Source organism: Hemiscyllium ocellatum, chromosome 12, assembly GCF_020745735.1.
Source record: "Hemiscyllium ocellatum isolate sHemOce1 chromosome 12, sHemOce1.pat.X.cur, whole genome shotgun sequence".
NCBI lineage: Eukaryota > Metazoa > Chordata > Chondrichthyes > Orectolobiformes > Hemiscylliidae > Hemiscyllium > Hemiscyllium ocellatum.
Window position 1 is genome coordinate 13,285,819 of NC_083412.1, and position 16,960 is coordinate 13,302,778.

At 40.9% G+C, this 16,960-nt stretch overlaps 1 protein-coding gene across 4 annotated transcripts in view; it reads left to right on the forward strand.

The window, feature by feature from the left end:
* Positions 1 to 16,960, forward strand: part of mcf2la (mcf.2 cell line derived transforming sequence-like a) — a 233,286-nt gene that overhangs the window by 159,319 nt on the left and 57,007 nt on the right. For all 4 annotated transcript variants that reach the window (XM_060833340.1, XM_060833339.1, XM_060833341.1 and 1 more), the window contains exons 16-17: positions 4,041 to 4,107; positions 7,976 to 8,091. In XM_060833340.1, the coding sequence (XP_060689323.1) occupies positions 4,041 to 4,107; positions 7,976 to 8,091 (183 nt within the window). The remainder of the gene's footprint in view (positions 1 to 4,040; positions 4,108 to 7,975; positions 8,092 to 16,960) is intronic.

The window sequence follows — 16,960 nt, forward strand, 5'->3', positions numbered from 1 at the left end:
GAGGCTGAGGGGTGGAGGCTGGTACAATTGCAACATTTTAAAAGGCATTTGGATGGGTATATGAATAGGAAGGGTTTGGAGGGATATGGGCCGTGTGCTGGCAGGTGGGACTAGATTTGGTTGGGATATCTGGTCGGCATGGACGGATTGGACTGAAGGGTCTGTTTCCATGCTGTACATCTCTATGACTCTATATCCAGTAGCTCGAATGCATTAGAGGTGGAGTATTTAGAAATTGAATTTGGTTGGCGAGGCACTAATCAAGTTCTGTTTTAGTAATGTCAAGCTTCATGGGTGTTGCTGTCCAACCAAGATGGTGTAATGGTTCTGAGAGATCTAAAGTGTTTCCTTTTATTGCGGAGTGTCAAGCTTCTCATCTTATCTTGCAGCTACAACTTTGAAGTGGGTAGTCTAATTAAGCTTCATTTAGCAATGTCCCCAACATTTTGATGACGGGGAACTCGGTGGTGATGGAACTATAAAGGTGAGAGGGCTTTCTTTTGTTACTATTTGGCACTTACATGCCATGAATATTGTCTGCCTTTAGACAAAGGCTATATCAAAAGTTGAAGAGGATTTTGAAATTTAAGTATGAGTACAGAATACAACAAATGTGAGGAAGTAACAATGCACTTGTAGAAAACCTGAATTAGACTTTATTTAGAATATTGTCTGTAAAATGAGTAGCTCATTATTTAAAGTACTGGTTTCGATTTATTTCAATATTTTATTTTATTTCTTGATAGGTAGGGGATCAAGGGTTACAGGGAGAAGGCAGGATAATGGGTTTGAGAAACGTATCAACCATTATCAAATGGTGGAGCAGACTTAAATGGGCCAAATTCTGCTCCTATATCTTATGGATGATGATCTGCTGGTGAGAAACTGAGCTTATGCAGGTTGAGTTAAAATACTAGGAGTATTTCCATTGAGTAGATAAAGAGTGGAATTACTTAAGTGTTTTTCAATTAAGAAGAAATCACATGCCACTGGGGTAGCGTCCAACAGGTTTATTTGAAACCGCAGACTTTCGGAGCTCCCACTCCTTCCTTGGCAACTAATGAGAGAAAATACATCAGACACAGAATTTGTAAGGAAAAGATTAAAGGGTCATACAAATGTTTGAACAAACCTAGATGGCTATTAAGTTTTTGATCAGTTAGAATGGAGGTGCAGATTTTGATTGATTAATATGTAAATTGAGAATTACTTTCAAGCCATTGCCCCAAAATAACTTAAGGTTTTATCAAAATGAAGGTGACACCTCGGGTCAGACAATGCATTTTAGGTGTGAGGCCATGTTTCATGTCCACATCAAGTAAGAAGAGTTTTGAAGCTGTAAGTAAGGAAGGCATCTTCAACTAATGGAAAGTCAGTAACCTGGGACTAATTCTAAATTGTCACAGTGAAGAGAGGCTCAGTAGAAAATTTTTTATTCAGAGAGAATGGATGGAGACAGTAGTGTATCTTTGTGGAAAACCTGGATAAATATTTGAAGTTCAGCGCAGTATTCACTGGCAGAGAAGGAATACTACATTGAAAATAATTTTGGGCTGCTTCAGTGGAACATATCAGACAATTAATTGCCTGGCTTTCTTTGCTGCTGTAAATCTTTATTCCTTCTGTGATTTGTTCTCTTCTGTCTCTCCATAACTATGCCCTTTGGGCATTCAACACTGATTTTGGACACCCTGATCAAGATAGTTGGTCAGGTTGGTCTATTTCACCAAGATCCCGAAGGCAATGCGTACTTTATTCTACCTCTCTTTAGGCCTTCCCATTGAGTTTATTTCTCCATAAGCAGATATACCTCAGTTGGATACTCTTGGTTATTTAGAGTATTCATCCAGATACTCTTACTTATAGGGTCATAGAAATGTACAGCACAGAAACAGACTCTTTGGTCCAATTCGTCCGTGCCAACCAGATATTCTAAATTAATCTAGTCTCATTTGCCAGCACTTGGCCCATATCTGTCTAAACCCTTCTGATTCATATATCCATCCAGCTGCTTTTTAAATGTTGTAATTGTATCAACCTCCATCACTTCCTCTGGTGGCTCATTCCATACAGGCATCACATCTGTGTAAAAACAAAAAGTTTCAAATCTTTCCCCCCTCACCCTAAACCTGTGCCCTCTAGTTCTGGACTCCCCTGCCCAGGGAAAAACCCTTGTCTATTTACCCTATTCATGCCCCTCATGATTTTAAACCTCTATAAGGTCACCCCTCAGCCTTCGACGCTCCAGGGAAACCAGCCCCAACCTGTTCAGTCTCTCCCTATAGCTCAAATCCTCCAACCCTAGCAACATCCTTGTTAATCTAAATAATATCCTGCACAGCTGCAGCATTACCTCCCAACCCCTATCCTTAATGCTCTAACCAATAAAGGAAAGCATACAAAACGCCACCTTCACTATCCTACCTACCTGCAACTCCACTTTTAAGGAACTATGAATCTGCATTCCAAGGTCTCTCCCAAGACCTTACCTTACCATGTGACATCAAGTTCGATCCTATCTACCACCACCTGAGAAAAAGAACAGGAAATGACACCACCACAGGAAGTGACATCACCAACCCAAAGAAACCCAAACCTATAAATAGAAAGCAGGAATTATCAGCAGCGCCTCACCTGGAGGCCCACTGAAGATATTACTTAGTAGGGTGATGAAACATTTGGAAATGAACCTTCCTGATCAGTGAGCAAACCTACATCCAGAACCTCAACTTGAGCTACAATCTTCTCAAAACTCACTAATGATGCATATGCGTGCAGTGTATTTGCTTGCTGACTGGGTTTGATAGTAGGAGCCCAAATGGTCACATGCTTGCGACCAATGCTACTATGCATTGTTATACTGAATCTTTGTGCCAGAGTGGAAGAGTATCTGAGGGTGCAATAATATTATGGGGGAATGTACTGTCAGATTTTCAGGTGTATTTCTGGAAATTGTGTCGGTGCAAGAAAAGGCTCCAGGTAATGAAGGAAATGAAACTTCAGGAGAGGATGGTTTTGATCCCATGGAAACAAGTTATCGAAGCAGTCCATATAAAGACGGAATTTCTGTAGGCTTTAGGCAGACAGGTATGGCTGAGGGAGGGCTGGTTGGCGATAATAACCTAATAAAAGGGTTGATGGATGTTGGGGGCAAGGGCATTGTATTAGGGCTAAGCTCACCTTAAAGTGTTGTAGTGCTATGTCCTCTATGATGTAGCCATACAGAACTTTGAGTGCAGCACGTTCCATCATTTGTCCCATGCATTTGTTGAAACTTAGTTATTTTGTGGACTTTTGGTAGTATAGTCTCATCTGTTCAGGTGTTTATGCAATTTCTTTTGGATAATCTGCCTACACTACTTTATCAGCCATTGAATCGAATCTCATAACTACATGCTCCACAAAACAGTTTTTCTTCAGGTTACCTTTGGTTCTTTTACTAATTACTTTTATAAATTTTGCCAATTATTTCTGTTATCACAGGTGGACATAAAATAATCCATTGTGTTATAATAGGACTGTTATCCCCTGGTCTTTATTAATAGTTTTCTCTCTCCATGTCACTAAAAGTAGATTATAAAATCATTGGAACATTACTATTTTGAAAGCTTACTTGACACAATTTTACTGCCATGTTTCCTACATTCCAATAGTACTGTTCTTAAAATGAACTTCAATGGCTGTAATGCACTTTGGGACATCTAGAGGTCATAAAGGATGCTATGGAAATGTAACCCTTTTTATGTTGTGTTATAGAGTCCTCTTACATAATAATGTGTTTTCCAAACTGCTAGAATTCAAAATTATTCTCATGAAATAATGAGTATAGATGTTCTTAGACTTAGTAGCCTACCACAGTCATAGAACATGCTACAATGCTTCGCAAGCATTGAATTACAACTCATAATGCAACAACCATTGTCTTTCTGGCAAAAATCACCATCCTTTCACTGATGCTGCAGATTTTATATGGTTCTATGTCCATACATGTACATATTCTAATATGATATAAAGATAAGATTATTCATTTTTTTCTACAGCCATGTTATGAATGAGCTAATTGAAACAGAGAGAGCCTATGTAGAAGAATTGCTTTGTGTGCTGGAGGTAAGTCATTTGGTGATGAGTGTGGCTGTACTTCATCTTGTTGAAGTTGATCTAAATGAATAATGGTGGATACAGTAAAGCATTCAGCCTGCTCTATTGTTCACTTTATTACATATGTCATTTTACAAAAATAACAATACTTGGGTCCTGAATGTTGTTCCCTGGTTGGGAGCACAGAAATGAAACAAGACATTTCCTGGTTCAACAAACTCAATCCAGGATAAACTGACCCAGGAGGTCAATGTTTTGTTCCAGAAATGGCTGAGTCCTCTAGGAGGATATCCTCTGACTGTGCAAGTCCAGAAGGAGAGTGGAGACTATCTGCTGTGGATGTAGTTTGAATATAATACCCTGCCTCCCTGCTTGGCCATGTTATGGAAGATTAGTTAAAATACTGATAAAACCTAAAACAACTCTCCAGCTCACACACCACTCTTATCCCCTTTCTGCCACACATCTTCCCATACCCCATCCATGCTAACATATACTATTTAGTATCCCCATGCTATTAAATGTCCATTTACCTTTCTGATACCACATCATGGCCACAATACTTGATTGTATTGTTTCAACATTTCCCTCCAATAGCCCTTTGGCCTCCATTCCACCTCATGCGTTGTACCCAACCTCCATGTTCCTCATACCATGCTGATTTATACTTTTCATTCTTTATGTTCTCAATGCCAACTTTGTGCCAACTTATGCTAATTAATTCTCCTTAACTACTATCCATTATCTTTGATTTACTATGCCAAGTCACCATAAGTAAACCTCAGAACCCATGCACAAATAATAAATAATACAGGTCCTCAAATAAAATAGATTTTAGAATATTGAAGAAAAACACACTCAATCATAAAAATACTATTACTGCTTTAAATTCCTTTTACCTCAATAAAACCTTACTAAAATAAGCATTTCATTGAAGTACTTCATTTAATAAACATTGGAATTCAAAGTCCAAAACAATTTATTACTGTCAATCAATTGAGTGTCAAAGAGTAGGAAAAAAATAATCGAGGTAAAAGAGGAGGTGCAACTTAAAATGAAATTACCATGAGAAAAAGTATTAGGGATAAAAGGCTGACAAGCCCCCAGGACATGATGAGCTGCACCTCAGGGTCTTAAATTAGTGTCATGGGGATAGTAGATGTTTTGGTTGCAATCTTCATTCCCAAGATTCTCAAAGTCGTAACAGATTACATGCCACAAATGTAATACGCCATCTCTTAGTAAAAAGAGACAGGTTACAGGTAACTGTAGGCCATTTACTCTATATATTGTTAAGCAAATGCTAGAATCTATTATTAAGGATGTCATAAAAGGATATTAGAAAATCAAAACAGGCAAACAAAATTAACATTTGAGTTCTTTGAGGGTGTAGTAAGCAGCATGGATAAATATGAACCATTGTTATAATTATTCCCAAAAGGTATTCAATAAAGTACTATTGAAGGTTATTGCACAAGTTAAGGTCCCATTGAGTCATGGATAATAATTAGGATAGATAGAGAGTTGGTTAGCTAACAGGAAACAGGGTAGGGATAGACGTCTCTTTTTCAGGTTGGTAAAATTTTAACTGTTGGAATGTAACATGGATCAGTGCTGGGGCCTCAACCATTTATAATCTGTAGTGGTGTTCACGTGGACCATCTCTGACACCTCCCTCCCCTTCCTGGACCTCTCCATCTCCATTAATGATGACCAATTTGACACTGACATTTTTTACAAACCCACCGACTCCCACAGTGACCTGGATTACACCTCTTCCCATCCCACCTCCTGCAAAAATGCCATTGTGTATTTCTAATTCCTCCGTCTCCGCTGTGTCTGCTCCCAAGAGGACAGTTCCACCACAGAACACACCAGATGGTTTCCTCCTTTAGAGTCCGCAATTTCCCTTCCCACGTGGTTTAAGATGCCCTCCAATGCATCTCATCCACATCCCGCACCTCTGCCCTCAAACCCCACCCTTCCAACCGTAACAAGGACCGAACCCCCTGCTCCTCACCTTCCACCTTACCAACCTTTGCAAAAACCACATCATCCGCTGATATTTCTGCCAATTCCAAATGGACCCCATCACCAGAGATATATTTCCTTCCCCACCCCTTTCCGCTTTCCGCAAAGACCGTTCCCTCCGAGACTACCTGGTCAGGTCCAGGCCCCCCAACAGCCCACCCACCCTCCCCTCCTGGCATCCTTCCCTTGCCACCGCAGGAATTGCAAAACCTTGCCCACATCTCCAAGGCCCCAAAGAAACATTCCACATCCATCAAAGTTTCACCTGCACATCCACCAATGTCATTTATTGTATCCGTTGCTCCCGACACGGTCTCCTCTACATTGGGGAGACTGAATGCCTCCTCACAGAGTGCTTTAGGGAACATCTCGGGGACACCCACACCAATCAACTCCCCTGCCCTGTGGCCCAACATTTCAACTCCTCCTCCCACACTGTTGAGGACATGCAGGTCCTGGGCCGCCTCCACTACTGCTCCCTCACCACCTGACGCATGGAGGAGAATGTCTCATGTTCCACCTCAGAACACTTCACCCCAGGGCATCAATGTGGACTTCACCAATTTCCTCATTTCCCCTTCCCCCACCTTACCCCAGTTCCAAGCTTACAGCTCAGCACTGTCCCCATGACCTGTCCTACCTACCAATCTCCCTTCCCACTTATCTGCTTCACCCTCCCCTCTGACCTATCACCTCCATCCCCACCCCCATTCACCTATTGTACTCCTTGCTACCTTCTCCCCAGCCCGCACCCCTCACCCAATTTATCTCTCCACCCCGGAGGCTCCCTGCCTCCATTCCTGATGAAGGCTTTTGACAGAAATGTCGATTTTTTTTTTTTCCCTGCTCCTCGGAAGCTGCCTGACCTGCTGTACTTTTCTAGCACCACTCTAATCTTGACACCCATTTATAATCTGTATGAATGACTTAGGTGAATGAGTTGACTATTATAACCATATCTGTTATTGATGCAAAGATGGGGGGAAAGCAAATTTTGAGGAGGACACAATTAGTAAAAGGATACAAATAGACTATGTTGGTAGAAATTTAGTTGATGAAACATAATGAGGGAAAATGTGATGTTGCCCATTTTGATGAGATGATCATTTAAATGGAGAATGTCTGTAAAATTCTTTGGTGTTCATGTACATGAATCAAAATAGTTAATGTGGAGGTAACTTATGAAGAAAGGTTGAAGGAGGCATACCTATACTTGATGTTTCCCCTCCTAAGGGAATCTAGAATAAGGAGTGCAGTTCCAAAATAATGGGATTTAAAACTGAGATGAGGATGAATTTCTCATTGCAAGATATCATTAATCTGATTGTACAATGAGGATGCTTGATGCCCATATCTTTAATTTATTGAATATATTCAGTGTTGAGTTAGATTTTGTTTGAGATTTTGAGCATTGAGACTCATTGGGTTCAGGCAGGAAAGTGGAATTTAAGCTTACAATGTCAGCTGTGATGTTATTGAATAGCAGGTCAGATCCAAGGGACTGAATAGCCTCCTACTATTCCTATTTAATATGTTTTTATGATTCTTCAAATGACTTAGCTCCTGAATTATGCTGAGATTTGTACAAAATGGTTTCACTAATAAAGGGATGTTTCACATCAATTCTCAGCCAAGGTGAATCTGCCCATAATCTCGCTCAAAAGAGATAGTATAGGAACGTTGAAGCAAATCTCAGTAATCCTGACATAATTGTCATAATTAAAACTACCCAAATGAAATGGTATGAATAAATTGAAGAGGCTCTAATTATTAGTCGTTTGTTGCAAGTCTCTTCCACTGGTCAACGTTAAAAGTGATTTTATTTTTATTGCATTGTTCCTTCTAGGGGTATGCTGCTGAGATGGAAAATCCCTCAATGATTCCATTCATTCCAGTGGTTCTGCAGAAGAAAAAAGATGTACTATTTGGAAATATGCCTGAAATCTATGACTTCCATAACAGGTATAAGCATTATATGACCAAGTATTGCCCTGAGATGCATAGGCCTCAAGGATTTATTGGTTCAGCAGGAGCCACATTTACATTGGAGTCACTGACACCAACAACCCCATGTGTGCATCTCAAATGTTAAACTGTTGTCATGACCAAGTATTTGGTGCCCATGGCCTGCTTCCCCACAATCGCTTGTAGCATCTCAAATGGCCAATCCACATTTTGTTTGGGCGTTGGAGTACACCTGTTGCCTGCCATAATCAGTGGGCCTACTGCACCCATTTGGTTGCAGATGTATCTTGTACATATCAAATTGTGGATGGATTCTCCTATTCCTTCTACAGATGAGAGTTCAGCAAAGAAGGAAAAATGGATCACTTTACCATCTAGGTTCATGTGTGGAGCCTCCACCCCCTGTTCATGGTTTAATAGTCCAACACCATTACAATGGAATATAATAACACTACAGAGTTTAGATTAGATTAAGATTAGACTTAGTGTGGAAACTAAATGTAGGGGTATGGGTGGGTTGCGCTTCGGCCCAACAAGTCCACACCGACCCGCCGAAGCGCAACCCACCCATACCCCTACATTTACCCCTTACCTAACACTACGGGCAATTTAGCATGGCCAATTCACCTGACGCGCACATCTTTGGATTGTGGGAGGAAACTGGAGCACCCGGAGGAAACCCATGCAGACACAGGGAGAACGTGCAAACTCCACACAGTCAGTCGCCTGAGTCGGGAATGAACCCGGGTCTCAGGTGCTGTGAGACAGAAGTGCTAACCACTGTGCCACCGTGCTGCCCATGTATTGTTTGTTGTCAGATTACTTCGCCTGTCTCTTGTCCCTCCTTCAGCTGTTTGGCATGAAAGTAGCCAGTAGAGTGGGGGATATCCAGGCCAAAAGATTGTCTGGTGGTCATTCCTACTGATACTGTCATGGACAGATACATCTTCACTAATCTAATTATCGCAGATTAACTCTCTCTGTTTGGTTCTCATTCATTACCTGCTATGTGTATGTCTTTAGGATCCAGCCAGTATTTGGTGCTACCAAGCCATTCTTGGTGATGAATGTTGAAGTCTCCCACTCAGTACATTCTTGCCCTTGCCACCCTCAATAGTTCTTCCAAGTGTTGCTCAACATGGAGGAACACTCATTCTCCACTCTTAGTGTAATTAGCAGTAAGTTTCATTGATCATGCTTGACCTGTTGCCTTGAGACTTCATAGGAATTGGAGTCAATTTTGAGAACTTCCAGGACAATTTCTTCACAATTGTATTCCACTATGCCACCACTTCTATCAGTGGGACAAACAAACCCAGGCATGGTATCTGGAATATTGTTTGTAAGGAATAATTCTGTGAGTATAACTATGTAAGTAACTATGTTGCTTAACTAGACTGTAGGACAACTCTCAATTTTGCCTCAAATTCCAGTGAGGAGGTCTTTCCTGCATCAACACGACTCTGTTTGCCGTTGTTGTTTCGATGTCTTAGAAGATGCCTGGTGGTCCAGTCAATGTCTTACCTATCTCTAGATTTTGTTTCATTACAATAGGACTGAATGGCTTGCTAGGCATTTCAGAGGGGAGCTAAGAATCAACTGCATGTGTGGGACTGGGGTCAGGTATAGGTCAGACCATGTAAGGATGGCAGATTTCCTTCCCTAAATGACATTGGTGAACCAGATGGGATTTTTATAATAATCAACAAGGTTACACAGTCACCATTAGCTAGCTTTCTTAAACTCTAGTCTCTTTAAAAATTGAATCCAAATTTTATCAGCTGCCAGATTTGATCCCTTGTCTCCAGAAGATTACCCTAGGATTCTGGATTACTAGTTCAGTGACATTAGCATGTTAGCGATGCGCCTCCCCTGCTTCCTATCCCTTCTCCCATTCTGAGTATTTGTGTTCTGGATAGTTGATGTTTCTTGCTCCTCTTTTGGGAAACATATCCATCTTGCCATTGATTTCTTCAATTATATCAACGTGTTACAGTTTCTCCTTATCCTGTGATCTGTTTCAACACTATATAATCTCGGTTGCTGTGTTTACTTCTGTGATCGTTCATGCTGTCCTTTGATCTCTTTTCCACATTCTCTTTCCTGGCTGTAGCACTGGTAACCCCTCACCTCTATATCTTTTTTTTTAAAAAAAGAACTTTCTCACTCATCTCTTTGTTCTTCTTTGCATTGTTTCCTCTGTTATGGTCATTCTCGGTGATATTGAGCTATAGCTTCTAAGATAGAGGTGGAAGTCATATTCTTAATCTCCCATTGATTGATAATTGTGATGGTAATCAGATCTCTAATGGTGATGATCTGAAGCTTAATCATGTAAGATAGAAACCTTTAATCTTTTACAATAATGCTTTGACAGTACAGTTCTCTCTCTGCTTCTCCATTCTGTCCAAAAATGGGGGGTGACTGTGCGATACAAATTAATTAGTCCATACCAGTTCTTATTTACTAATAAACGTATATGTGAATCTTGCAAACTGCAGACCATTGTTGTGTTGAGTAAATTCATTTGAGTGATTCTATCCCTGCTTCTGCTGTGATTTTGTGTAGATGGTTTGCCTGAATCCACCTTGAGTATTGGTTGGCTAAGTCTCCTTAAGTATTGCTACTTGAATCCATGGAACCTTCTGCAATAGTTCTTTGCTTATACCTCAATCTATATACATGCATTCTCTCAATACCTTGATAAAGCATTTCAGTGCTTTCAGTTCTTTACATAATCATACGACATTGTAAAATCTCATCTTTTTTTTAAATCTTTTTGGATTGAGGACCAAAATTGAAAAAATGACTGCTTTAAACCAAGGACTATTGAAGGACCTACTGCAGTTTTAAAACAGAGTTACTGAAACTCATTGTGTGTTATGTTTACGCTGTTGGCTTTGTTCAAGGAGTTGGGTAGATGTTTGAGACCCAGCAGCAGCAGTATGGGTGTGTGTTTGTCTGTTCAGAGTGAGTTTTACTTAGATATAGGCTATTGATTGCGTTTTCAATTATGGTCAGTGGTAGAGATCATAGTCATCAGCTTAGTTAGTATCCTGTTCTTTAATTTTCTTGCTATTCCCCAAACATGACTATTGCCTAATATTGTCTATGTTGTTGGTCCCAACAAGGACACAACTGGATACTTGCCCTCTCACTCCAATATCCAAATTAGAGACCACTTACTTCTGATTCCTGAGTGGGTAGACAGAGTGTGTTTGAACAATTGTAGAGGCAAAAGGCCTCCAGACTGCAATAGACAACATCTCTCCTTTTTATTTTCCCTGCAGTGAAATAACCAAAACTGAAAGATAGCAAATGGTAGGACAGATTAGCTATAAGCTGTTAGCTACAACCAGTGACTAAAACATAAACAATTTAGTATGTCAACCGCCTTCAGTCTTCAGAGAACTGCAAAGTCTGGAAATACAGAATTTAGAGATCAGAGAGTCATAGACTCCTACAACAGGGAGATAGACTCTTTGGCCTAAACTGGTCCATGCCGATCAAAATGTCCACCTATGCTAACACCATTTCCCTGCACATGGCCATATCCGTCAAAATCTTTGCTATCCATATGTTTGTCCAAATACCTTTTAAATGTTAATGTATTCACCTCAACAATTTCCGCTGACAGTTCATTCCATATGCGTTCTGCCCTTTTTGTAAAATGTTGCCTCTCAGGTTCACTTTTATTCTTTCCCTCAAACCTTAAGCTGATGACCGCTAGTCTGCAATTCCCCAACCCTGGGAAAAAGAATGAGTGTATTCACCCTATCCACGTGTCTCATGATCTTATATGCTTCTATAAGATCCCCCTTAAATCTCCTACGCTCTAAAGAAAAATGCCTGAGCTTGACCAAGCTCTCCGTATAAGTCAGACCGTTAGGCCTGGCAACATCCTTGTAAATTTCTTCTGCACTCTTTCCAGCTTGCTGGCAGGAACCAGGTGATCAAAACTGTACACAACATTCCACGTGCGGCCTCACCAACATCATGTACAACTGCAACGTAATTTCCTAACTTTGATACTCGGTCCCTGACTGATGAAGGCCAATGTGCCCAAAACCGCCTTCATTGCCCTATGTATCTGCAACTCCACTTTCAGAGTACCATGCACCTGAACTCCAAGGTCATTTTGTTCAACTGCACTCTTTAAAACCTTACCATTCACCATGAAACTCCAACCTTGATTTGACTTCCCAAAATTCAAGACCTCACACTTATCTATATTAAACTCTATTTGCCATTTCTTGGCCCACTTCTCCAGCTGATCAAGATAGTAGTGTGATTTCTGATTGCCTTCCTCAATGTCCACAATACTGCCAATTTTAGTGTCATTTGCAAAATTACCAATCATGCCTTGTACATTCTCATCCAAATCGTTGATATAGATAACAAACAGCAATGGTCCCAGCCCTAACCCCTAAGGAACTCCACCAGTCACACATCTCCAGTTTGGCAAGCATCCTTCCACTACTACCCTCTGCTTCCTGCCAGCAAGCCAATTTTGCATCCAATTTGTTGTTAGTGAAATCTAATGTTCCAGAGCAGCCTACCACATGGACCATTATCAAAGGCCTTATTGAAATCCACATAGACTAGATGCACTTTCCTGGTCACTTCATAAAAGTACTGTAATAAATTTGTGAGACATGATCTCCCACGCACAAAGCCGTGCTGAATGCTTCTAATAAAACCCTGTTTACCAAATGCACAAAAACCTTATCTTCAGAACCTTACCCACCACAGATGTTAGGCTTACTGGTCTAGAGTTCTCTGGTTTTTCTTTGCAGCCCTTCTTGAATGAGGCCACAACATTCGCTACCCTCTAGTCTTCCAGACTTCACATGTCAGAAGGACATGTAAGGAGCAAAATGAGCATCTCATCACATCCTGTGGACTGGTGCTATGAACTATGTCCCTAGTATTTTTCCCTCCATCCATAGCATCCATGTTTGTTTGCCTGCTTCTGTCTGCTTGTGTGTGTAGGGGGTTAGGAACAGCTTAAGGTAGCAAAGTTACAAGGTACATATTTTGTTTTTCTGTGGTTAGAATTATGTTCCTTGTAACAACTAATAGTTTCTTGTTAATTAAAGAAACCTGGTCAGGTTTTCTATTAACCCAAGTCCATCAGACAGGTAAACCAGAAAACTTTGAATACTTTAACATGTTTAATTTTTGTGACATCTGGGGAGTAGTGGGGCTTGAGTGTATCCACACGTTTTCTTGGTGAATTGTGACAACATAAGTATCATTGCAAAATGATTATCTATGATAGATAGAAAAGTGGTAAGGGTAGGGAGTTCTGTACAATAAGGGGTACGGTTAGCATTCTTTGTAAGCAGCATAGAGAGTTCATATGATGTGTTGCCTACCTGATACCAAGGTAAAGGACATTTTGAACTGGCTTGAAAGGATAATGGAGTGAGAGGGAAAGTGTCTAACTGTTGTGGTCTATGTTGGAACCAACAATAGATGCAACAGTAGGCAAGAGGTTCTGTTTGGGAAAAATCAGGGAGGTTAAAAGACAGAACTTTGAGGGTTATAATCTTTGGATTACTAAACAAGCAATGTGTGGTTAAAGGAATGACTTGGGAATAAAGGATTACTTTTCATGTGGCGCAGCATCAATATTGGGACTAAAAATATACCATTGCACTGAACTCAGATCAATGTCCTAGCGGAAAGGCTAAACATGGTGGTCACAAGAACTTTAAACTCAGAGAGGTTGGGAGTCTCCGGGGAAGTCTGAGCAGTTTCAAAATCAAGTAACAGGACAAAGATAAAGGTACAGTTAGGAATCCTACTTCAGGTATGACAGGTAAAGGCTTAATGATAAGAAGTGTATAGATTAAACCAAAGGAGAGAAATAATAAACAGATGAATAGAGTGTTTGACCCAAAGAAGAGTTCTCCAGTTAGTTCTGGAATAACATGCATTTTGGCAGCAGGATTTGGCTATAACTTTGCTGAAGAATTAGTGAACGGTACTTTGGAGAATGCTTCCCTCTATTGGCAATAATGCCATTCCAGCAGGCATTGATCTGCAGCTTCATTTTTCTCATGCGCCAAAATCTCAGTGCCATTCTATGCATGCGCCGATGTCCATTCATGAATGATGTTAATGCTGGTGTTTGTGCCATTCTGCATGTTTTGATGTCCACACTAAAGTCTTCGTGCTGTTCTGCGCACACACTGTCAGTGCTGTTCAGTGCCGTTCTGTGTGTGCACCAATGTCAGTTACCAACAGAGCAGCTTTCTGTGAGAGGTACTGTACAGAGAGCAGCTTTCTTATGTTTTATAAATGTACTGTTAAATTTAGTGGTTTTTTTTGTTAATAAATTTGATTTCAACCTTCATTCAGGCTGTGTGATACTTTGCATTAGATGTTTGGGTGATTTTTCAGCGATCGTGAGTAATAGTCTTTGCTGGTCTACCCCACTTTTCCCATTTGCCCAATTATTTCTGTTAAGCAGTTTTCTATTAAGCAAGGTTTGCAGTGTAAGGAACAAAATAAATGAGCTGCAGGCACAAATTCAAATTGAAGATGATATAGGAGCCATTACTGAAGAATAGCTGCCTAGCAGGCTTGTTGGGACTGGGAACTAAAATGTGCCAGGTTTAATGTTTACAGGACGGGAGGGAAAAGTGGCAGAGGAGATGGAGTAGCTTTACTGATTAGAAAGAAAATTTCTTTAACAGTAAGAGAAGATATAATGAGGGGAAAGCATTCAACGGAGACCACATGGATGGAACTGAAGAACAGTAAAGAATTTGAAACTATAATAGGTATTGTGCATGGAACCCCAATAGCTCTGAAGTGCTAGATTGTCTAAGTACAGAAGTTAGCCAAGTAGAAAAGCCATAGTATTAATGGAGGATTTTAACTTTACCTTTCTGACAGGTGCTTGTCTACCTCTTGCAATCTGTTAGTGAATTTCTGAGATGTGTTTGGTATAGTTTCCTAGAGCAGTATGTACTAGATGCAAAAAGGGGGCAAGCAATGTTGGATTTAGAAATGAGTAATGACCTAGGTTTAATTAGTAATCTAATTGTGCCTGTACGTGATCGAAGTTAATGTAGTGTTTGAAAGTGAAAAGCATGAATCAGCTACTAAAGTTTTAAATTTAGGTAAGACTGACTTTGAGATGAGACAGAGACTATCCATAATAAACTGGGAAAATTTGTTAATGGGTAAATCAACTGAAGAACAGTGAAATATGTTAACAGAAACATTTAATACAATACAAAACCAGTTTGTACCCATGACAGGGTAAAACTCATCTTCAGAAAAAAAACTGCCATGGACCACTAAGGAGATAAGGGACTGCACAAACTGATTGAAAGGACTTGCAAACTGCAAAGAATAGCACAGATTTTGCTGAAAGGGAATGATATAATGACCTGAAAAGAGCAACATAGCAGCATATAAGAGCTGATAAAAGGGATTATGAAAGGAAGAAGAGCTACATAAAAAGAAAGCGGTGGTCAGGAGCAACGTTGGTCCACTAAAGACTGAAAATAGGGATATTGTCAATAACAGTTGGGGAAAATGGCAGTCATGATGACTTCTTACTTTGCCTCCATACATACAGTAGAAAAGGAGGATAGCTTGCCAGAATTTGCAAGGACGTTAATAGTAGACGGAGGATAGGGATTGAGTACAATTAACATAGGTTAAACATTGGTAATGAGGAAATTAATGGAATTAAGAGTGACAAATCCCTAGGATCTGACTGTTTCTGTTTGAGGGAGGTTGGGGAGCCCATTATAGACAGCCTAACAATAACTTTGCAGAGTTTCTAACATACAGGAATTGTCTGTTTTGGATTGGAAAACTATAATTCAATGTGATCATGGCTGATCTGTGCTCTAATGTGGTGCTGGAAAAGCACAGCAGGTCAGGCAGCATCTGAGGAGCAGGAGAATCAACATTTCAGGCATAAGCCCCTCATCAGAAACTAGGCTTGTTGGCAGGGGGACTGAGAGATAAATGGGAGCAGGAGTGGGGCTGGTGGGGGGGAAAGGTAGCTGAGAATGCAATAGATAAGTGAAGGTGGGGGAGAAGGCGAAAGGTTGGAGAAGCAGGTAGAGCGGATAGATGGAAAAGACAGGCCAAGAGGGCAGTTCCAAGTTAGAGGTTTGAGACTGGGATAAGCTGGGGGATGGGAAATGAGAAAACTGGTGAAATCTACATTAAACCCATGTGGTTGCATGGTCTCAAGAAGGAAGATGCAGTGTTCTTCCACCAGGCGCCAGGTGGTTAGAGTTTGGTGATGGAGGAAGCCCAGGACCTGCATGTCCTTGGTAAAGTGGGAGGGAGAGTTGAACTGTTCAGCCACGAGGCGATGGTGTTGGGTGGTGCAGGTGTCCCAGAGATGATTCGCAAGTTGGCATCTTGCCTCTGAAACGATTCACAAATTGGCATCTTGCCTGTAGAGGAGACCATATCGGGTCAATGGATACAATGGATGATTTTGGTGGAAGTATAGGTAAATTTCTGTCAGATGTGAAAAGATCCTTTGAGGCCTTGGACAAACGTGAGGGAGGAGGCATGGGTGCAGGTTTTGCACTTCTTGCAATGGCAGAGGAAGGTACCAGGAATGGGGTGTGGGCGGGTCAGGAGGTGATCTGACAAGGCAGTCATGGAGGGAATGCTCAGTCTAAAATGCTGGTAGGGGTGGAGAGGGAAATACATTCCTATTCGTGGGGTCTGTTTGTAGGTGGCAGAAGATGATTCAATGTATACAGAGGTTGGTGGGATGGAAGGTGAGGACCAGGGGGAGTCTGACCTTGTTACGTTGGAAGGGTTGGGGTTCAAGGGCAGAGGAGTAGGAAATGCAGGAGATGCATTGGAAGGCATC